The sequence below is a fragment of the Mustela nigripes genome, chromosome 12 (assembly GCF_022355385.1).
Source record: "Mustela nigripes isolate SB6536 chromosome 12, MUSNIG.SB6536, whole genome shotgun sequence".
Lineage (NCBI taxonomy): Eukaryota > Metazoa > Chordata > Mammalia > Carnivora > Mustelidae > Mustela > Mustela nigripes.
In genome coordinates, this window is record NC_081568.1 from 90870627 (window position 1) to 90895195 (window position 24569).

The window sequence follows — 24569 nt, forward strand, 5'->3', positions numbered from 1 at the left end:
TATATAATGTATAACACTACCCTTACAACTTCACTAGAAAAAAAACCTTTTTGCTTTTCCTTTTTCCTTTGATGTGAAAGAAGGTGATATCTTAATTGTAGGTCTTTCTTAATTGTGCCTGATAATATTTTATTAAAAATTTCAGCACAAATCATTTATCATGTAAGTATATCTTAAAATATTTGTATCATTTAACATAAATTACAGATTAAGCCAGTTTTAGATATGCCACCAGGAGTTCTTTGATAGAATATTTACTCGAAATAAAAATTGACTACCTAATAACATTTAACACTATTTTTGTGTAAACATTGCTGTGGCTAAACCAGTACATTTTAATAGAAATCTCAAACTGGATTAATTGTTGATAAATACTAGGAGTATGCTAATTATCATGAATAAATTATTTGTTTTTTATATGAAAGAATGTTTTAGGACAGTGGTCCTTTCATGCCTGCTTGAAAGCTAAGAGAACTCTTGAAATTTTTGTCTTTTTCCTATTCTCAGAGTTTCAGTAAGATTTAATAGTTTTTTTTTTTTAAAAGATTTTATTTATTTATTTATTTGACAGAGAGAAATCACAAGTAGATGGAGAGGCAGGCAGAGAGAGAGAGGGAAGCAGGCTCCCTGCTGAGCAGAGAGCCCGATGCGGCACTCGATCCCAGGACCCTGAGATCATGACCTGAGCCGAAGGCAGCGGCTTAACCCACTGAGCCACCCAGGCGCCCCAATATAATAGTTTTTAATATTAACTCATTATTTTCAGATTTAACACCTCTTTGATGCTGCTTCTTAATATAGTATGCCATACAACATTTTTAATATATTTTTGGCTAAATGTCACTGTTCTACCTGTTTCTGACAGTATCTGGAAGTAACTGCTTTGTTCTTTGAAGCAGAAAATTACGATGTTATAAAAATTGGATAGAGAAACAAGTATGCCTGCTTTTGGAACAAATAGGAGCAAAAATAGGCTGTATTATATTTTGTGAGTCAGAACAAATTATCTAGGTGAATACGATTATATTCTAAAAATACTCAAATTTGAATTGTTAAACATCTCTTTAATTTGAAATTTGTCTGTATGTATACATACCAGTTGGAGTTTAGAAATTCTCTTGTCATGGTCTTATCAAGTAATAATGTGCCAGGTTGCTTTCATTCACTGTGGTAAGGCTTGTTTAAGATGGCACAAATATTTTTAAGGTACAATTTATTCTGTAATAATAATAGTAGTAGCTAATACTAGCATTTACTATATGCTACACATTTCTAAGCACATGACATAGAGTTCATTCAATCCTCATATAAACTTAACAGTGATAGTACTATTCTTTCCCTAATTTTACAGATGAGAAATTAAATCCCAAAGAGGTAAATACCTTGTCCAAGGTCACAAACCTAGTAAGTATTAGAGCTGTGATATAATGTAGGCATTCTGACTCCTGGATCCATGTTGTTAATCACCTTGTTTGTGCAATGTAAGCCTAAAACCAGAAAATGGTTTGATTGCAAGACACCAGCTAAAAGCCTGCATTTTTTCACAGGGATTTTGAAAAACAGTCTGTTCCAAATATATTTAGAAAAGGGATGGATTGAAACCAAAATGTAGTTTAATTTGTAATAGCAAAGTGCTGGTAAAAAATAATTCATAATAGATGATTAGATGATTGGAGGTACTCCATCTTATTAAGCCACACAGAGGAGTACTGTGCAGCTTAGAAAGAAATGAAGTCAGCCTCTGTATATAGTGTTAGAGTGATTCCGAGACTATAAGCAAAGACCAGTATCTAGAGTTTTCTTAGGTTTAAAGAGTGCAACTTACAGAGCAGTAGAAAAATAAGCCAAATTAATAATTGTGGCTATGTAGGCTGAAGACAGAGAGAGGGTAGAAGGTTGGTCTTTCAGGATGTGCATCTGTTTTTTACTTTGGTTTTTGGAGCCAAGTAGATATTTTACATGATTTAAAATAGTAAAGTAAAACAGTTCCTAAGGATTAAAAATAAGCCAAAGCATTTGAATCTATTGTGTTGGTACCATAGCCATTGGAGAAGAATATTTCAAGTAATTTTAGTGTATACTATTTTACATGTGGATCCCTGGTGGGGTACAGAGCAAAAAGAAACACAAGGAGATTATAAATTACATTTAGCAGTGTTATTGTTATTAGTAACTATTTCTATAGTTATTTTGAACCCATAAGTATTTATGTGGAAGGTTATATATGTTAGAAGCAAGTTAATGTTATTATAATCTGAGAGTTTTCAGTTTAAGAGAAGGATGGAAATATAAAATCAACGAATTTATGTAAAATGCTGTAATGTAAGTTTAATTTGGTGAATTTGTGTTATGTAATTTACAGGATAAGAAAATAGCTATTATAATGCTTTCTAAAAGACCTAGAAGCAGTGTCAATCCAGTGGCAATAAATATCCCAGAACATAGATTGTAGTCTGTAAATATTGTTTCCTGCTGCTTAAGCCCAGAGTTCAGTTAAGAGATACTCAAGATATAACTGGAGAGATCTCTTTGTGCCAGAAGAAAGAGAAGGTGGGATTCTGTCAAAAGGATGCAGGAATCAATTTGAAGGACCTCCCATTTGGTTAATGATGGGATAGTCTGAGCATCAGAATAATACTAAATAGATTAAAACACATCAAACAAGCTATAATCCCTGAGAACATAATGATTCCCCTCCCAAGAAGAGTAAGTTACGATTTAAATTACCTTACTTTAAGTATCTTCAATTGTATCAGTTGTCTTTAGAGTTATTTGCTTCTGGGAGCTGCTTATCCATGTTGGGTGTACATACATTTCACTTGAAATATATAAAATAGTTTATTAACACTGAAATCATTAGACACTTTAAAAAATTGTGTTTAGGAGAGAAAGCACTGGTTGCTGATCAAAATGTCTGGAAGGATTTTGATCCTAGGTTACAGAGGAGCCTTCTTCAGTGGAAGTAGTCATAATTTCAACTGTGGCTTTTAAGTCAAAACTGCTATATCCTCCTTGGAAACTGGACTGTAAAGTGTCATGTGTGTAAATAATCATATCTCACATGTCACCTCCACAACAAAACCTCAGTATTACTCATGGGACCACAGTTGTACCCATTGGCCAAACATATAAACTAGGAGTCATTACAACTTCTTCACCTTTGGTTAAGTGTTCAGTTGGTTTTCTAAATCTTACCACTTCTGCTGCCTGAATTTTGTCTTGATTCTGTTTCACTGCCCCTGCCTCCAAGTCAAATAATAGCATTTTCCTATATAATTTTTCAGAAAGAACCTCATCTTCCCTAGCTATGGTTCCTAACCTTTTCGAACACAGAGATTCCATTTTAGCCCTGATATATTTGTGGATCCTTGATTGCAATAATAACTGTATCTATATATATTAAGAAAATGCATACTGAAGCTGGTTTGTATTGAATGATACCTGTAAGTGATTTTATATTCTGAAAATCATAGTGATCTAAATATGTGATTGCTTCTCTTTTTCTGCACAAACTTATGTAATCTTAGGTGTTAATAGCTTTTTTAGTATTATTTTCTTATATGCATTATATTCTTTGCCAGTAATCTTTGCTCAATATGTTCAGACACATTGACTCATTGGGTATTTTATTACTTTAAATTACTTATTCAAGTCTTTTCCAGAGCCATGCTGACTCTCCTGCCTTCTTTCTCTTCCCCAGACTTGTAGCTTCCTCTTGTTCTAGTGTCTTGAAATTTTACAGTGATGTGCCTTGATGTAGGTTTATTCTAGTTGATTGTACTGGGCACTACTGGGACCCTTTAATCTGGAAACTTTTTTAGACCCTTAAAAGATAATACACTATATTCTCCTACCAAGACAGATGGTCACTTGCCCAGATATGCAGATTTGGGAATATCTGGCAAACTGTTTCTTAAATAGACTTTTGATCAGTCTAATTTTTAGCTTTTTCATTTCCCTCTTTTCCAGAGGAGGTCATAGTTTCTGTGGGTTTTGATGAAAGGTAGGGAGATGACAGAGATGCAATAAATCAAGTTGCTGCTCCAGCCTGTCCACTTCATCCTTAGGTGTTCGCTCTCTGTGACCTGATCAGTTTACTTTTTGAATTTCTTCTTTGTACCTTCTACTATTAATCTCTCATTCCTTGGTCCTTTTAGAATTGTTCCCTTTCTCTTTAAAATCCTTATACTGTAATTATAGTAGGGTATCAGAAGGGAATGAAGTATGTGTCTAGCCCTCAGCAGATGGCTTTTACTTTCCATAGAGACTTTGTGATGACATGAACTTCTAAGAGTCAATTAACTAGCCTATCTTCATCTTCCCCATCTTTATTCCAAATCTGTTTTTTTTAAAAAAAGATTTTATTTATTCATTTGACAGAGAGAGATTACAAGTAGGCAGAGAAGCAGGCAGAGAGAGAGGAAGGGAAGCAGGCTCCCCAGCGAGCAGAGAGCCCGATGTGGGGCTCGATCCCAGGACCCTGGGATCATGACCTGAGCTGAAAGCAGAGGCTTTAACCCACTGAGCCACCCAGGTGCCCCCCAAATCTGTTTTTTTTAATAAACTTAATTGAGGTCAGATTTAATTATTTTCTGAATTTCATTTCCTGTTGTTAAAACCAGTCAAACTGTGATAACTTTTACCCTCTTATCTTTTAGTGGATAGCATAATACTTGGCCCACTATAAAAGTTTTTGTATTTTTAACTTTTCTTTAGACATTCCCTTTAACTCTGCTCAAAATTAGAGAATGCTGTCATCCATGGGTACTGTTTGCCTACCCTCAGAATGTTTCAGAATGCATGGAGGTTGTATTTGATGGTGATCATGCTTGGAGCATGCTCTTGGCACATAATGAACAGAGACCAAAACGCTAAAAGCCCCTCAATGCATGGAGTAGTCCTGAACAATAAATCCTTGTCCCACTCAGAATGACCCTTGAGAAACATTGCTACAAGTTTTAAGGGCAACTTGGCTCTGCCTTGAGATTAATACTTGCTCTTAACCGTCTCATATGGTGAGCTTTCATTCCTTCCCTCTTAACAGTGGGGCTTGAAGCATGAAATACTCCTTGGTCCTCATTGCTGCTTCCTGACTACTGCCTTCCTGTCTTCCTAGAAAATGAAACAGAAGTAAACAAAAAACCTCGTTCTGCTTGAATTTTACCCTGTCATTGTTATAAAAAGAAGCACTCTCAGTCATCCTTAAGCATTTTCACCTGTGACAATCAGTGCTTATGATTGATATCTTATATAATTGTATTATAAATGAAATGAGATTATTTCTCACTTAATATATAAGGAATATGTATGCAGCAAGCTGTTTTCATCTTACTGATAAACTTATATGTAGATTGACTTTTGGACAGTGAGTATAGTTTTTACTAACTTAACTTTTATCTATTAAAAGCCAGCCCCCCCCCTTTTTTTTTAATAATTAACACACAGTATACTATTAGTTTCACGTGTACAATGTAATGATTCAGTAGTTCTTTGCATACTCAGTTCTCAACACAGTAGGTGTACTCGTAATCCCCTTCACCTGTATATCATGCATCCTCTTACCTACCTCCTCTCTGGTAATCACCAGTTCTTATTTTTAAGAGTCTGTGTTTTTGTTTGTCTTTTTTGTGTGTGTGTTTTGTTTTTTAAAGTCCACACATGAGTGAAATCATATAGTATTTGTTTTTCTGTAACTTATTTAGCATTATACCCTTTAGATCCATCTATGTTGTTGTTGCACATGGCAAGATTTCATTCTTTTTTTTTTTTTTAAATTTTTTATTTTTTATAAACATATATTTTTATCCCCAGGGGTACAGGTCTGTGAATTACCAGGTTTACACACTTCACAGCACTCACCAAAACACATACCCTCCCCAATGTCCATAATCCCACCCCGTTCTCCCAAACCCCCTCCCCCCAGCAACCCTCAGTTTGTTTTGTGAGATTAAGAGTCACTTATGGTTTGTCTCCCTCCCAATCCCATCTTGTTTCATTGATTCTTCTCGTACCCACTTAAGCACCCATGTTGCATCGCCACTTCCTCATATCAGGGAGATCATATGATAGTTATCTTTCTCTGCTTGACTTATTTCGCTAAGCATGATACGCTCTAGTTCCATCCAAGTTGTCGCAAATGGCAAGATTTCATTTCTTTTGATGGCTGCATAGTATTCCATTGTGTATATATACCACATCTTCTTGATCCATTCATCTGTTGATGGACATCTAGGTTCTTTCCATAGTTTGGCTATTGTGGACATTGCTGCTATAAACATTCGGGTGCATGTGTCCCTTTGTATCACTACGTTTGTATCTTTAGGGTAAATACCCAATAGTGCAATTGCTGGGTCATAGGGCAGTTCTATTTTCAACATTTTGAGGAACCTCCATGCTGTTTTCCAGAGTGGCTGCACCAGCTTGCATTCCCACCAACAGTGTAGGAGGGTTCCCCTTTCTCCGCATCCTCGCCAACATCCGTCATTTCCTGACTTGTTGATTTTAGCCATTCTGACTGGTGTGAGGTGATATCTCATTGTGGTTTTGATTTGTATTTCCCTGATGCCGAGTGATATGGAGCACTTTTTCATGTGTCTGTTGGCCATCTGGATGTCTTCTTTGCAGAAATGTCTGTTCATGTCCTCTGCCCATTTCTTGATTGGATTATTTGTTCTTTGGGTGTTGAGTTTGCTAAGTTCTTTATAGATTCTGGACACTAGTCCTTTATCTGACTAGTTTTCATTCTTTTTTATGGTTGAGTAATATTCTGTTTGTTTGTTTGTGTGTGTGTGTGTATGTGTGACACATGTTCTTTATCTTTTCATCTATAGGTAGACACTTGGGTTGCTTCCTTTTCTTGGCTATTGTAAATAATGCTGCAGTAAATATAAGGGTGCACATATCTTTTTGAATTAATGTTTTCATTTTCTTTGGGTAAAGAGCCAGTAGTGGAATTACTGGATCATATGGTACTTCTAATTTTAAGTTGTTTTTTTTTTTTTTCAAAGATTTTATTTATTTATTTGACAGACAGAGATCTCGAGTAGGCAGAGAGGCAGGCAGAGGGAGAGGGGGAAGCAGGCTCCCTGCTGAGCAGAGAGCCTGATGCAGGGTTCAATCCCAGGACTCTTGAGACCATGACCTGAGCTGAAGGCAGAGGCCTAACTGACTGAGCCGCCCAGGCGCCCCCAATTTTTTTTTTGAGGAACCTCCATACAGGTTTCCACAGAGGTTGTGCCAGCTTGCTTTCCTGCCAACAATGCATGAGGATTCCTTTTTCTCCACATCCTTGCCAACACTTGTTTCTTATGTTGTTGATTTTAACCATTCTGATGGGTATGAGATAATAGCTCGTTGTGACTTTAATTTGTATTTCCCTGTTGATGTGTGATGTTGATCATCTTTTTATTATGTGTTGGATATATGTATGTCTTCTCTGGAAAAATAATCTATTCATGTGCTCTGTTCACTTTTACTAGGATTATTTGTTGTTTTGTTTTGATTTGTCGTTTTGTGTTGAGTTGTATAAATTCTTTATGTGTTTTAGATATTATCCCTTATCAGATCCATTATTTGCAAATATGTTCTTCCATTAGTTGGATTGTCTTTTTGTTATTGTTGATGGGATCATGCAGTTCCAATAGTTGAATTTTACTTTTGTTTCCCTCGCCAAAGGAGACATATCTCAAAAAATGTTTCTGCAGCTGATGTCTAAGAGATTACTGTCTGTGTTTTCTTCCAGGAATTTTATGGTTTCAGGAATCACATTTAGGTCTTCAATCTCTTTTGAGGGTTGGGCTTTTTTTGTTTGTTTGTTTGCAATGGTTTAAGGAGGGGCTTCAATTTCATTCTTTTGGATATAGCTATTGAGTTTTCCAAACACCATTTGTTGAAGAGACTTATCCCCATTGCGTATGTTTGCCTCACTTATGAAAGCCAACACTTTTTGAAATGCTTTCTGCTGATTGTATTAGTGTACCATTTTGTAAGGGATATTTGTTTAAAATGAAAATGTAATAATGAACATGATATCTGTTATTAGAATGTGATTAATTATAATTCTTTGTGAGATACATAGCTGTGTCTATTAAACATCTCATATCGAATTTTATGTCAAATCCATTTTTAATGGATTTTCTTGTAAATCCATTTTAATGGATTTTCTTGTAAAAGTGTATCCAGTACTAGAATATTGGATACCTCATATGTTTGTATGTATTCTAAGATTTACTGTGTGATATTTAATCATTGTTTTCTTTACCTGTATTGTAATGAAGCGGTGACTTGGATTATGAAGTGTTACCAATGAGTCTTTCTGGTTTTTAGGTTGTGGAAAATGCCCTTAAAGTGAACCCAGTATTAGGTCCACAAATGTTTCAACCGATTCTACCCTGTGTTTTCAGAGGTATTATAGAAGGAGAGGTAAGATTTTCCTTAAGCTTTTTAGAATAGTAATGGACTCTAGGGTTCCACTTTTAATTTTCCTTCTTCATTGGAAAATTATATCTTTTTTGTTGTTAGATATAAAAAACTTTTCTTACTATTGGATTATTTTGAAGTAAATTAAGTAGTTTTCAGGGTAGTTATACAGTTTGGCCTTTTCTTTCTCCAACAAACTATAGCTAATGCTGCTGCTGCTTTTTTTTTTGATAACTCTCTCACTTATATGCATGTGTATTCATCCACAAAGATTTGAAGCAGAGTAATGGGAAAGAACAGTGCTAATTGTAGTATATATATATATATACTACAACTATATACGGTAGTAATTATACTACTGATTATTTTCTAAGTTAGTGTCTTAAGTGGATTCAAATAACCATGTATTGTATGAGTAGTTACATTACTATAAGTAAATAAGTAATTGGTAAGTATTCTTTCTGTGTTTTTCTTTAAAATCCACATTTATATATATATACACACACACACACACACACACATATGTATGTAGCACATATATATTACCTTGTATGGCATATATTTAGAAAGTTATTTATAACTTAGATAATACTGGCAGTATATCCTAAAGTGATTTTGAAGGAGAATATTATTTTATATCCCTGTTGACGTTACCATGTCTGTGATTGTTCATAGTCATATTTATACTCATACCTTGGTATAATTTTATGTGTGCTCTATTTTAATTGTACAGAGGTACCCTGTTGTGATGTCAACATATCTTGGAGTCATGGGTCGAGTCCTGCTACAAAACACTAGTTTTTTTTCTTCACTTCTTAATGAGATGGCACATAAATTTAACCAGGAGGTAAGAATCAGTTTACTTAAATTGAAGACAGTCTTTTCAATGAGAATTGGAAATAATTGGGGAAATAATAATTCTATAAAACTCTTTTATTTAAAATTTTGTATTTTAAGACTTTAATAACTTACATTGTACCTGTAATTTTGAAGAAGAAAGAAAAAAGAATCTCTGAATGGCAATTGAAATTTACATTAGTTCTCTTTCATAATACTTTTGTTCTGCTTAACTGTAGAATGGAATTTTGATTCATTTATGGTTGCAATTCTTTTTACTCACACTTAAAAGGAAAGAAATACTTTACATAAAATTATTTACTGTCTTTGTTCCATTCCATTACTGAACTTGTTCGTAGTGTCATGTGATGTGTTTCCATCATAATTATTATGGGAAGTGACTTTTTCAGTAAAGGTTTATTTTAAAAAAACTGTAACTGAAACCAGCCACCAGGGTAAGTACAAGACAGGTTTTTGAGTGAGTTTGGTTATTTGAGACTATATACATTATCTTAAATTTGGTTTTTAGGTATTAAGTCCTTAATCTTTAAAAATTTGTAAGATATAGAAAGTTGGAAGTACTTGAATGATGTCTTTAGAATGGAGGCAATTTATAAAATCTTTTGGTTTGAGAAACAGAACTACTTCAAGGAAATCTAGAACAAGGAAGTGCAAATTTTAGAATGTACAAAGTTTTTCTAGAATTAGATTTAGATATAATCTAATTAGAAATCCTAGCCTTTGTTTAGATGAATAGATAGGTAAGATTTTTCATTACCTTTATTAAATTTAACTGTGATGAGTTCAAAATTTGCTGAGTGATTTTAATAATAACTATATTTAACAACAATATAAATGCCATGTATTATATTAATTTCTCACAACAACCCATTGAGATAATAGTATTTTTATTTCCATCTCACATTTGAGAAATCTGAGGCTTATAGAGTTTTACTGGCTTGCTCAGTTTCACATAGCTAGTAAATGATGGAATTGCTTTATATACTCCAGCAATCTAAATTTGGAGCCTGATATCTTAGTGACCACAGTGTACTGCCTCCTATCTGTCTTGGAACAGGCACTTTACACTATGTACTGGAGACACTTGTTTTGACAAGCTCAGAGTAACCTTCAGGGAGAAAGTATTTGAATGGGCAATTTCACAATAACAGTATGAGTGCTATGTCAGAGATAATGTTCAGCAGTGTGCTGTGGGAAGAGAAAGGGTATCTACTATGTTACTTTTTTTTAGTGTTTTTGTGTGTGTGTGTGTGATAAAATATATATATAACATATAATTTACCTTCAATGATTTTTAAATATATGGTTCAGTGCTTTTAAATGTATTCATAATATACAATAATCAGCACCATGCATAGGCAGCCTCCACTGGGGTTAATTTCATATTAAAGAGAAATAATGAACTGTGGCTACTGCTGGTAGGGTTGAAACCCATTGGCAGTGTGAAAGATTGAGGAAAAGAGCTGTTATCATTGGTTCAGACTTCGTTTTGATCTACTTTAGAGCACAGGCTTTTCATGGAACACTTCCTTTCTGTCTTCATTATTCATTATAAAGAGGACATTCTTTTATTCCTCAAAAGAACTTGACATGTCAAGCCATCATGATTGAATGTAGAGATGAAGTGAATAAAATACTATTCTAGTTCAAATGGCTACTAATGACTGTGAGCACAGTTATGAAGAACGTCAAAAATATATGCAAGAATTAAATAGGGAAATGAGTTCCAGTAAATCTAGAGAGTTTTGAAGGAAGCAGCGATCTTAGAGAAAGATTTCTCTTCTCAAACCTTGAAAACAGTATGAGATAGTAGAGTAAGCCAAGTTAAATTAAGAGTGATTTTATATCTTTGGGAGAAGAGCTGTACTCGTTGCACAAGTCAGGGTTAGAACAGTTTGTCCTCTAAGCATTTGTTATTCAGTCTTTAAACGTTCCTTGTTTATATTGAATGAATAATGAAAACTTTTTAGACTAATCACCTAACTTAGAGCTTAGATCCTTGGGGTATTGAAGAATGGTAGTTTGTTGTGGGGAGATTTACTAGAAAATCAAAGTATTTGTAGTCCCTTTTTACCCTTTTTCTCCTGTATGAATAGCTTCTCTTCTGGTATAAACAAGTGTTGCAGAACATGGAATGGGGGAAGGGGCTTTTCCAATGAGGGTCTCAGCATTCAGGATGTAGATTTTCATTTAAGTCATCTGATTTTATGTGGGAGTGGGAAAGGGGATCTACAAGATTCTAATTATTCCTTGTATAGATTCTCAGTTTTTCTGTTTTGAGTTCTGTGCTTCCCATCTGCCTTCTTTGTGGCCTGGAGGTTGCAGGGTTCTGAGAACCAGATCTGTTTATCTTAGATTGTTATTCCCTTGGTTGGCAGCTTGGTTTCAGGCTTTTCTGTTCTGCCCAGTCACTTAACATTTTCGTCTACCCACCATCCTCCAAACCCAGTGTAGTTGCTCCTCTTTATAGACCCTGTGGGATTATTCCTTTGTATTTTATATTTCTTTACTTTCATTGTAGTGGGGTTTCATGGGGGTCCAGCAAATGCACATTTTCAGTAATAAGATTGTTTTTATAATGTCTATATGCTTCCAGGGTAAATAACTTAATTATAAAGATGTAATAAAAATGTTTGTAGCAGGGCGCCTGGGTGGCTCAGTGGGTTGGGCCGCTGCCTTCGGCTCAGGTCATGATCTCGGGGTCCAGGGATCGAGCCCCGCATCGGGATTTCTGCTCAGCAGGAAGCCTGCTTCCCTTCCTCTCTCTCTGCCTGCCTCTCTGCCTACTTGTGATCTCTGTCTGTCGGATAAATAAATAAAATCTTTGAAAAAAAAAATGTTTGTAGCTGAATAATTTGAGTAATAATTTGAGTAATTTGAGTTTATCTTTGTACAAAAGATTTGTTCCATTTGTCCCATTTAGAATTTCAGACGTTACTGAACATGTACTTCAGAACAACCATATTGAGTTTTCTAATACATACATAGAATTTTATCACTTCCCTGTTGCAAACCTCCTTGGTTTTGAGATTTCTTTAGATTGGGGAGTAAGTCTGACCTCTCTAATGTAGGTTTGCCTACAAGGCTTACTGTAATCTGGTTTGTGACTTCTTTAGCCTCTTCTGGCATCCTTTTGGAGCTCATTGATAGCCATTCAGCACACAGAACATTTTCCAGTTTTTTCTTGCTCCAGAGCTCTTGCATACAGGCTCTTCACTCCTTGTCCCTCAGACACTCCCTTCCAGTCTCTCACCTTCCTTAACTTGATCCCTTATCTTAATTTATTCTGCTTTAAAGGTTAACTCCTCTGGGTAACTTTGCCTTAGTCTCTTAAGTTTTAGTTAGGCCTCTCTGGATGTTCTTGTAGTACTGGGAACTATGTATTTATTATCAGGGCCGGGTTTGGGTGAGACAAGTGAGGTGGTGAGAATGAGCACCTCCTTACATTTTGCACCCTACACACCTTTTTTATTTTTTATCCTTGTTCTGGGTCTGTTCATTGTGTTCCCCAGGGTCAGCAGACTATGTATGGCCTATGGACCAGATCCTGTCTGCTGCTTATTTTTATCAAATCTGTGAATAAAAATGGTTTTTCTTATTTCTTATTGGTTGAAAAAATAATAGGACTTCCTGACACATGAAAGTTACCCCAAATTTTGTACTGGAACATATCTGTGTCCATTTTTTTACCTGTTTATGACTGATGTTGGGAGTTGAATAGTTGCATCTGAGAACATATGGCCCACAAGAACCTTAAATAATATGTACTTAACTGTCCCTTTAGAGAAAAGGTTTGCTGATCCCTATGTTCTAATTGCTTGTTTAATTAAAGTCCCCACAAATTCATTATTTTGTGCTGTTAAGTATTTTTATAATGAAGGAGATAAATAAATTATAAATAAAAGTGGACAATAGAGATATCTTTCTATGCTGATTGAATTTTTATTTCAACCAGGTACATTATTATAGCTTTGGTTGACTATATTAAACTTTAATGATGACTTGATATTTGCTTTTATAATGGATAGTGGTTTGTTTTTTAAAATCTTGCTTACTGGATAATAATTGCAGTAAGTCTGGAGAGCGTCTCTACCATTTGTTTCCAAATGAAATATGAATTGAAGACACGTGGTATATATCAGAAGTTACCAAGTGGTTGTGTTTCATGGTTCCCTTAGTGTGTTTGTAATATATTCACAGTACTCATAGGCCAAAAGAAATAAAAATATCTAACAGTTCCTTCTATTAACTGGTTGGGTCCAAATAGCTTAATGCATATTTTTTGTCCTAATAACTTAGTAGTTATTGAAAAATAATACACAAAAGTCTAAGGAAAGAGTAATATCTTTGTTTCATTCTTAAATATCTACGAGTACTCACTAATGAAATATATGTGCCTAGTGAGCACCACTCAGATTCGCAAACTTCAGAATCAGATTGGAGTCCTCCACCTTCACTTTTGTTTTACCTGGATTTCTAGGTAATACTTTGTAAAGATAGGAAGTCACCATAAGGAGCAGTTTTTGTAGTGTAGTATCTGTCTGATATTTCTGTGTTTCTCTGAATAATTGTAAATAATTGTAAATATTCTGTGAGTCCATTGTGGCATCTTAGGATGCAGGACATAGTTTGCAGAGCTCAAGTATAAATAACTATCTTGAATTAACAAGATAGTTCCTCTCTCTGCCTGCCTCTCCGCCTACATGTAATCTCTGACTCTCAAATAAATAAAGAAAATATTAAAAAAAAATGTTGAAGTATTTCTTGGAAAATACGTAGAGGCATAAAAGTAGAAAAGTATGAGAACTTAAGATTGACTTTAAGTTACCAACATTCATGAGGTAGAGATTTTGATATTAAATGCGTTTTTTAAAAATGTGGACATTTATGTAAGTGGACAAGTGTTTATGAGGCAAACCCTGAGATTCACATTTAGTCTGTATGAACACTACAGTTGGTTGTGTTTTACTTTCTAGATTCTAAGTGTATCAGTGTGTCAGTCAGGGTCCTCCAGAAAAAAATAGAATCTAGTGTGTGTTTGCATGTACATACATCACACACACACACACACACACACACACACACAAAGACAAGAGAAAATGAGAGGAGAGAATGGGCGGGGGGAAGCAGGGAGGTAGTGATTTTAAGGAATTGGCTCATTTTAAGGATTATGAGGACTGGCAAGTTTTAAGTTTTTAGCGACACTGAAAACTCGAACAGGATTTCTGTGTTACAGTCTAGAGGCAAGATTTCTTCTTTTTTGGGAAACCTTAATTTTTGGTCTTAAGACAAAATTCATCTGATTGAATGAAGCCTAACCTCACATTATCTAGGGTAATCTCTTTTCTTTAAAGTCACCTCTTTTTACCTGTTAATCATATCTACAAAATGTTTTCACAGCAACATCTAGACTAGTATTTAACCCTACAACTGGACACCTTAGCCTAAATAAGGTTGATAGGTACAATTAGCCAGCAAACTTTCTATTTCTGCATTATGTTGATTTTTTTTTTTTTAAGATTTTTATTTATTTGAGAGAAGGAGTGTGAGCGAGAGTGTGTAATCAGCGGGAGGACCAGAGCAAGAGAGAGAAGTGGACTTCCCACTGAGCACTGAGCCCAATGCAGGCCTTGATCTCAGGACCCTGAGATCATGACCCAAGTGGAAGCAGACCTTTAACTGACTGAGCCACCCAAGTGCCCCTTATGTTCGTTTATTTTTAATATTGCATGTAATGTCTTAGAAACTGGTTTATTTTTCTTTGAAATTCTGCAGGTTGAGATTGCAACCTGCCCTTTCCTCTGAAAATAGCAATGAATCAGTCCAACAAACTACACCTTAAACATTTAACTATCTCATCATCTAACTGAATAACTATAACCTAAGTACAAGTTGACAATTTTAAAAAATGCATTTACTTTTTTAGTACCGGAAGAATGTATTGGATTGGTGATTTAGTAAATGAAATTACTAAAACCGCCCATTGGCTATCTATTGGTTTTGAACAGCCTGTTTAGCTCTCAGAATAAATTGGATCCCATGATTAATTAGAGTCATTTTCTTGTTTTGCTCAAATTATTCCTTTCCAACTCAAGGCTGGTCCCAGTTTCTTGTATTCCAATTCTGTGGTTTGTTGGAATTGAACTTCAATCATGCCTTATGAGGTTTTAGCCTTTAACAGTACTTATCCACAAGTAATTAGCATTTCAAATATCGTGAGATGCCTCTTGCTCTTTTGTCAGATGGACCAGCTTTTGGGAAATATGATTGAAATGTGGGTTGATCGCATGGACAACATTACGCAGCCTGAAAGAAGAAAACTTTCAGCTTTGGCTTTGCTCTCTCTTCTGCCGTCTGATAATAGGTGAGGAAATATTTTTTAGAATTTTTTTAAAACATCAAAATATCACCTTTTTTTTTTTGCCATTGTTATTGCTGCATGTTGCTGGGCAGTATTGTTTTGTGTATATGTATGCTCATTTTGTTAGTAGATAATGCTGGGAAAGATATTGGTCTAGATCTAATAAGATGTGAATGGGAGTGGTGGGCACTACAGTACAACTTGGTCAAATTCATTTAATAATTTAATTTTTGTCTGAATTTTCATTTTTTATAATCAGATTTTATTAGACTTCTTTTGGGTCATTTTTAAATATAAGATGAATAATATATCAATAGCAGTTCATAAAAAGGATCTTCCTCATAATTCAAAAGAATGTTACATAATCTTTCTTTTTGGATTATCTTTTTTTTTTTTTTTTAAAGATTTTATTTATTTATTTGACAGAGATCACAAGTAGGCAGAGAGGCAGGCAGAAAGAGAGAGGGGGGAAGCAGGCTCCCTGCTGAGCAGAGAGCCCGATGCGGGGCTCAATCCCAGAACCCTGGGATCACGACTTGAGCCGAAGGCAGAGGCTTTAACCCACTGAGCCTCCTAGGCGCCCCAATTTTGGATTATCTTTAAAGAAGCTTGCAAGTACTTTTTTTCTCATTACATTGATGAAGTCGTTTAATTATAGTTTACAAACTTTGTTAAAATTCTCATTTCTGTAAAGCAAATACAAAATGCTTTGTTTTGGGCATTAGACACAAATATCTATTTTCTTTATTTTTACCCGTCTTTGTGGAATTTTGCAGTATCTGCTTGAATTTTTTTCTTTTTTTGGTACTTTTTTTTTTTAAAGACTTTTTATTTATCCATTGGACAGACAGTAGTAGTAGACACAAATAGGCAGAGAGGCAGGCAGAGAGAGGAAGGGAAGCAGGCTCCCCGCTGAGCAGAGAGCCCAGGACCTTGGGATCATGACCTGAGCCGAAGGCAGAGGCTTTAACCCACTGAGCCACCCAGGCGCCCCCTTTTTTGGTACTTTTAATTTTAAAGGCATAAAAGCGGGTCGTAAGACTTGATTTTGTATGAGAAAAATAAAGTACATCATTCTGACTTTGGGAACTTTTCGAACACATCTTTCCTAGTGATTAATTAGTGAAATAAATCCAGTTAGCTTTAGAAATCCTTGTTAAAAATGTAGATATTATTTATTTCTTACATGATCGTTTGAGTTAAGCACATAATACTTGTTTTGTCCTAACACCATAATCATAGATTCTGATTACTGAGCATGTACTGTGTGTCTTTATATTTTGCTACATTTATATCTCCTTCAGTTTTTAATATAGTTCTGAGATATAGGCATGATTCTTCTTAAAGAGCAAAGAAATAACTTAAAAATGTAAACTAACTTGTCTAGGGTGTGGCATGTATGTTCTACTTATGTATATTTTGACCTGGGGAAATTTGATTCCAGGGTTTGCTCTTTTTAACTACCAAAATGGTGCTCTTTTTCAGGTAGACACTCACAAGATCAGTACATTTCCTCACTGTGAAATTGAGTGGCATTTAATTTTTGAAAACCAAATTTTAGCTCCTAGTATTTTATTGCTGTTTCCTTTTCTTAATGGATAATTAGTGATTGAAGTTATTCAGACCTTTAAAATTGAAGTGTTAAAGAACTTCGCCTTTGGCAGTAGCCAGCACTCTGTAAACATTTGTGGAATAAATTAATGAATGGAAAAAAAATTAAGGTTAGAAAAACATGTTAGGGTTTTTTCTGACATAGAGTACTGAAATTACTGAAGGTAAATTAGAAGTGACACACATTAAATGAAGGGTATTGGGGCGCCTGGGTGGCTCAGTGTGTTAAGCCGCTGCCTTCGGCTCAGGTCATGATCTCAGGGTCCTGGGATCGAGTCCCGCATCGGGCTCTCTGCTCAGCAGGGAGCCTGCTTCCCTTCCTCTCTCTCTGCCTGCCTCTGCCTACTTGTGATCTCTCTCTGTCAAATAAATAAAAATAAAATCTTAAAAAAAAAAATAAATGAAGGGTATCTAATTGTATCTAAAGCATATTTGTTTAACATTTTTTATGAGACAACTGTTTGCTTTAATATTTTATTTTATGTAAGTGTGTGGTCAAAAAAACACTAAAGTGGCCAAAATAGTCAGCTTCTCTCAGGAAAATACAAGATTTCTTTTTTTTTTTAAATTAATTAATTATTTATTTATTTGACACAGAGAGAGATCACAAGTAGGCAGAGAGAGAGAGAGAGAGGAGGAAGCAGGCTTCCTACTGAGCAGAGAGCCCGATGCGGGACTCGATCCCAGGACCCTGAGATCATGACCTGAGCCGAAGGCAGAGGCTCAACCCACTGAGCCACCCAGGTGCCCCGGAAAATACAAGATTTCTTAAAGTCAGGCATAGACCATTGTGGGGGGCAGGGGCAGATGTCTCATGTCATCCTGTCTAAATTGAGGGGCAGAATTTTAATAAGACTTGGAATTCTCTTAAACACGAAGATTTCAGATTGAAAAGTTGGGAGAAGATAGTTGTGATAGGAAGATCAGATTTTGTTTTTAAAAATAAGGTAAGTATTAGAAAAATCTTATGGGCACCAATAAATTCGTGTCATCCTAAGGGTACCAAGAAAGTTTAAATAATGTAGTAATAGAATTCTAAAGAATAATTACTGAACTTTATAGTCGTCTTAGTGACTAAAGAAACTTCGATACAGAAAATGTAATGATCTGCAAACAAAAAACTAAATTGCTGTGTAAGTTTGCCACATAGTCATTGGCCCCTGATAGAACTTAAAAAGATTTAGATTTATATTCACATTTCTAGTGGAAGGTAATGTGGGATTTTAGGACAGCTTTATTGTTTTATCACTTTTCCTCCACTTTACTACAGAGTTGTTGGAGTTTGGGGGAATTTTCCCCTTTCTGCGTCCCCAGTAATAATACCTGGTTAATCTCTCATGTAATGGCAATTTTCTGTTTCTGCATTTCTTTTAGACATTGGAGTTTAACATTTTCTTTGCCTGAAATAAGTAGATCAAGTAAATAATGTTCACGGTGATTTTTTTAATCATCTAAATTGGGAAATTTAGAATTTTAGAAATGGGGTTAGCTGTTTTTATTTCATCCCTTTCTTCCTTTCTCATGTTTTCATCCATTTACTGTAGTACAGAGTTCTATAAGTAGAAGTCCCCGTGTGTACATGCCCTCATTTTTCCTTCAGTACAGTTTCAGTTGTTTTCTTCTCTTACTATAACAGATTTTCAAATGCAGAAATACACTGTTCAAAAGCATGATTTCTCACATATAGTACTAGTGATATTTAGGGCCAGATGGTTATTTTGGTTTTGGGTGTTTTTCCTAAGATTTTGGTGGGGGAGTGCTTACACACAAGCCAGGGGGAGGGGTAAAGGGAGAAAGGGAGAGAATCCTCAAGCAGACTCCCTGCTGAGCAGAAAGTCCAACATGGGGCCTGATCCCAGGACCCAGAGATCATGACCAGAGCCAAAACCAAGAGTTGGGTGCTCAACCAACTGAGCCATCCAGGCACCCCTTTTTTTGATTTTCCTTTTTTAAAGAAGGAGTGGGAGAAGCAGAGAGAGAGAATCTTAAGCAAGCTCCACGCCCCATGTGGAGCTGGACAAGGAGCTTGCTGTCAGGACCTTGAGATCATGATCTTCGCTGGTATCAGAGGAGTCAGACACTTAATCTGACTTGAGGCACCCAGGTGCCCCCAGATGATTATTTGTTATGGGGAACTACCTTGCACCTTGTAACGTATCTGGCAGCATCTCTGCCCTTTAGATGCCAGTAGAACTTCTGACCTCCATTTGAGAATCACTGCGCTAAAGAATGGCCATTTGAAAAACTATTAAATTCTCCTTTACCCTAATCCACTAGTTGTTTTCAGAAATTTGGTAAAAACTCCAGACTTCAAAGCCACTCTGAAATCCCAGTGCCACTGGTGACTTGCTGATGATGATGACTGTGTTACTTGTATTAGCTGAGGCTAAGTTTTCTTGTTTTTAAAATGTATGTGTGTTCCTAATGAGACAGTTGTAAAGATTACGTGAGTTTACGTGTGCAAGGTCAGGCTGCCAGGATAGATGGGGTTAGCTGTTTTTATTTCATCCCTTTCTTCCTTTCTCATGTTTTCATCCATTTACTGTAGTACAGAGTTCTAAAAGTAGAAGTCCCCGTGTGTACATGTCCTCATTTTTCCTTCAGTACAGTTTCAGGTATATTGAGTATCTGTACACCTATTCATTATTTATTTTTAAAATTGTGTGTTAACCACACATGTTCTAAGAAATGGCACTTTGTATTCAGAATTATTTCCTACTTAAGAAATTGCCTTTATAATAAACTCCTGAAGTGTCAGATTTAATAAACCTGCTTGGATTGGACACTTGGTGCCTCTCCATTCTCGTTTGTCTCAAAATTAGCATATATAATACCTACATTTGGAAATTTATTTTTATTTAAGAAATTTCTAAGATACTTTCTAAGATAAATCCTTTTAAACTTTTAAAACGTTAGCCTAGTCAAATCAAGATAACAGTTTCCAAAGAGTAATATTTTGGTATAGTTTAAACATGATTAAATGAAAGACAAGTTTATAATTTTTAAAATGTAGACATGTTGTTTTACCTGAGATATGCTTTTGTTTAAGCTGACCACTTTTAAATGAGTATTTAACATGATAGACTTTTGGGGCACCTGTTTGGCTCAGTCAAAAGAAAAGAGCATGTGACTTGATCTCAGGGTTGTGAGTTTCAGCCCCATGTTGGGTATAGAGATTACTTAAATTAAAAAAAACAAACAAACAAACAACATGATAGACTTTAATTTTCATCCCTTACAGTAGAGAGCATTTTTTACTTCTACGTCACGTATTCTTTATTATAGTATTTTCTTTTATCTGTAAATCTTTGACTGCAGATTTTAGTAGCTTTCCTATAGTAAAAATTGGTTCTCAGTTTTTTTAGTCTTTCACAAGAAAAATGCTTTAGAAACATCGTGTCTGCGAACAGCTTTATTGAGATGTAATTCATAGACCATACATTTTACCCACATAAAGTGTGCAATCGAGTAGTATTTAGAAAACTCAAAGAGTATTGCAGCCATCACCACAGTTGATTTTAGAACATTTTCATCACTTCCAGAAGGAGGCATGTACTATTATGTAGTCTTCATTTTCTCACCATACCCCTGTCCCCAGCTCAAGGCATTAGAGCAAGGCCTTGAGAGTAGTAAGGATGGAGAGTAGAAGATGCATCCTAGAAAGACAGGGCCTTCAAGGTAGAGTCAGTTTTATTCTCTGTGAATTGTGCAATGATTAGTTTCCATCTAACAATACTGTTAAAGATAATCTACTCGTCTTGTGGGGAAGTTATTTTAATCCATTTTGCTGCTGCCCAACTTGTCATATATTGGAAATGCTAGGATTCAGGTCTTTAAATTTTCATCTGATGTTTGCTTTCCTCCTTGTTGCCAGCATTCGGTCTTTGCTTATTCATTCATTCATTTGTTGAGTAGACATTACTAACTATGAATGTGTCATTAGTAGGTCCTGAGTGCTTTAAAATGCAGGTTTGATTGTTAGTCAGATACGATGAGGCGATCAGATCAGGGGATAATTGCCATTGAAAGATACTTTGTCTTTCACAGTTCCCAAGAGGAGGATGCATGCCACATCACACAGCACCACAAGGAAACACCATGGTTGGTCTGCAGATGGAGTGAGGGCACAGTGTGGGCAAGAGCTTTTAATATGGTTTCCATGGGAAGGAATGGGAAAGCAAGGGTCAGGTGGTTTAGGATTGGCTAGTTTAAATAGTTTTGGTAGGCTGTAGGGAGTAGGCACTGTTGCACGTTGTCTGTTACAGGCAGGGGGATAGTGGACCCAAATGTTAGAGCCTCATGAAAGAGGTAGCTACATATATGGGCTCTGGATCAGTTGGTTTGCTCGTGTAATTTGTGCAGGAAGGCAGTCTTTTACTGTCCCTCTGAATTGGGTAACGTTGGGAGGGTCAGCCTCTCCAGGGTCATAAAGGCCCCATTGGTCAGACTATCAGCATATGGAAAGATAAGGAGGCATGATTAATATACCAAATATTAACCAGCTTTTGTTCTTAGCAGCATGCTTAACACCTTAGTAGGTCCACAGCAAGTTTAACAGATGAATGAAAAATAAATTTAATATACTTATACTGTAATAGTATGCTCTTTTTTCTCCCAACTAAATAACATTTGTCTGAACTTCTAAAGAAGGTTTGTGCCTGAAAAACTAAGCTTACTTGATCTCTCAGTTTGTTAGCCCTGGGAAAAAGTATAGCATACTCTTTGGTCACTGTATAAAGTACTACTTGAAGTAGTACCCAGATAATTTTTCAGTTTTGTCATATTAATATTCTATAAAACATTTTAACATTTTGCAATCTCAAAAAGGAGAGTTTTTGTACCTAACTCTGATTTGTAGTATTGTTGCAAATTAGGAGTTTTTTGAATGGACTTACTTTAGGCATACTTTAAATCCGTTCAGTTAGTTATATATACAAATTTTGCATACCTGCCTGTTAATACCCTTACTCAAAAAAGAAGTATGGAATGAATTTTGATGTATTTACTTTGAAAAGGATGTATTTTTTAAATTTACAGTTGTCATTTGAACATTAAATCTACTTTTATAAATTGAAAAAGGTAGTGTGAGATTGTGGGATTTGGAATTACATGTTTGTTCTTTTTTTAAAATTTCAAATATATAATTCGGTTTCTTTGCAGTTAAATAAAAATTCACTCATTCTTATTATAATCTTTTTGTTCTAACACTTGGGAAGTCAGTCTGAAAATGAATTTGCTATAATGAATAAGACAATTTATATTGTTCTGAATTGCTACAATTAAAAAATATGCGCAGGGTATACAAATAAAGTATAAATAAATTCCTCAGACATTCAACAAACACTAAGTAAATCCTTTTGCATCATTTGTTATTTCCATTGTAATGAGTTAATTTTGAAATAAAAAACTATAAGTGGACACATTTGTTTATACTAATTATCTGCCTCAATTAAAAGAAAACAGGGTCTCAAAGACTGGTTCTAAACTGATTAATCAAAGTCTCAATTACTAATGTATTACCAATTCTTTTAGTAGATTAGAGCAGTGAGTAATTTTATGTAGTTATGTATTCATTCATTTTGAGAGATGGGTAATTTTATTTTATTTTATTTTAAGATTTTATTTATTTATTTGACAGACAGAGATTGCAAGTAGGCAGAGAAACAGGCAGAGAGAGGGAGGAGAAGGCTCCCCGCCGAGCAGAGAGCCCAGTGCGGGGCTCTATTTCAGGACCCTGGGATCATGACCTGAGCCGAAGGCAGAGGCTTTAATTCACTGAGCCACCCAGGCACCCCATGAGATGGGTAATTTTAAACAAAAGATTCTCATAGGTTGTATAAGTCTGATTTTATGAATGGGTTTCCATTAGTAGGTTGAGCTGTTACTGGAAGTCAAATTACCAATTAAAGTTACATTGTCTCTGTTGCTTCTGAAAAGCTGTGCTTTGTCTGTGTGTCAGATTGTTGTGTTTGTCTTCTAGAGCAGTCTGAGAAGACTGCCTAATGGAAACCATGCTTTTCCTCTACTCCTTGTAGATAGCCAAGGTTGATAGCCTTGGTTGATAGCCAAGATGATCCAGCCTTGGCTGAGCTATTTCGGTGTGCTCTACAGTATACTAAGTTCAGAGTCAGAGTGGCAGAAAGCACCCTTAGTGATTACCCTATGCCTTAGCTGAATGATCATTCTCTCTCCCATTCCATCAGATACTGACCTGAATGTCAGTGGAATGCGGTGACTGGGAGGAGCAAAATGGTTGCAGTCCTTGCTCTCGTGAAACTTAGAGTGTAGGGTTTTAGTTTTGTGGTCATTGCTCTTATTGTTGCTGCTTTTTTCCTGAAGATTGACTTGAACTGATTTCTCACAGTTTATATCATCTCATTGTATAGTAACTTGCGGAAAGGAGCAGCGAGGTGTCATTGAGGAAGTTAAGAAATTTTATTTTTCCAGAGTAGACCGTAAAAGAATAGTCATTATAGGATATATTGAATGGTGACTATATACCTCTCTCTCCTTGTTAGATAAGGAGACTAAAACGTGTCTAATAATACTTGGAAATTTCAGAACCTCAGCTGTTGAGGCTCTATTTTCCATCTTCCCTTTGAATATGTGGTTTATAAATAGGAGAGATACCCTTAGCTTTTTAAAATGAATATTTGGATTAGAATGTTTTCTTTTGTATGGAATCTAATATAGTTTGTAGTAATTACTGGTTATGATCATTCAGTTCAACTGGGGAAAATCCCTCTGTGATGAAGCTTTTAATGATTTTATTTTTTGACTAGGCTATGCATATGTATTTTTTGGTTCTTGCTGTGAATTTATAGGCTGGTTTTCTTCCCAAACAGAAATTGAATAACATGCCTACTTTTGAGCTGGTTAATATTCATATACTGAGGGGTGCCTGGGTGGCTCAGTGGGTTAAGCCACTGCCTTCGGCTCAGGTCATGATCTCAGGGTCCTGGGATTGAGTCCCGCATGGGGCTCTCTGCTCAGCAGGGAGCCTGCTTCCCTCTCTCTCTCTCTCTCTGCCTGCCTCTCCATCTGCTTGTGATTTCTCTCTGTCAAATAAATAAATAAAATTAAAAAAAAATTCATATACTGAATTTTGTTAGCTTTAATCTAATAGAAGCTGGAGGATACAGACAAGGTGGTTTAGGAAGATGAACAATTGGGGCCATAATTGCAGCTTTACTACCTTTATCTGTAGACAAAACAGCTTTGTGAAAAAAGAGATAAATTACTAATTCCTGGGCTTGGTAATTTTTTTATTGAAAGATTATAGTCATTTATAAAACTCCTTTTTTTTTCTTTCTTTCTTTTT

The 24569-nt window shown here is 35.5% G+C and overlaps 1 protein-coding gene across 4 annotated transcripts in view; it reads left to right on the forward strand.

Moving 5' to 3' along the window:
* The window catches only part of IPO11 (importin 11), a 207423-nt gene that overhangs the window by 115749 nt on the left and 67105 nt on the right, over positions 1 to 24569 (forward strand). For 3 of the 4 annotated variants that reach the window (XM_059417947.1, XM_059417948.1, XM_059417950.1), the window contains 3 exons: positions 8326 to 8421; positions 9152 to 9265; positions 15519 to 15640. In XM_059417947.1, coding sequence (XP_059273930.1) covers positions 8326 to 8421; positions 9152 to 9265; positions 15519 to 15640 — 332 coding nt within the window. Of the gene's footprint in view, positions 1 to 8325; positions 8422 to 9151; positions 9266 to 15518; positions 15641 to 21295; positions 21793 to 24569 lie in introns of those variants that run through there. The other variant, XM_059417949.1, reaches the window with a different exon arrangement.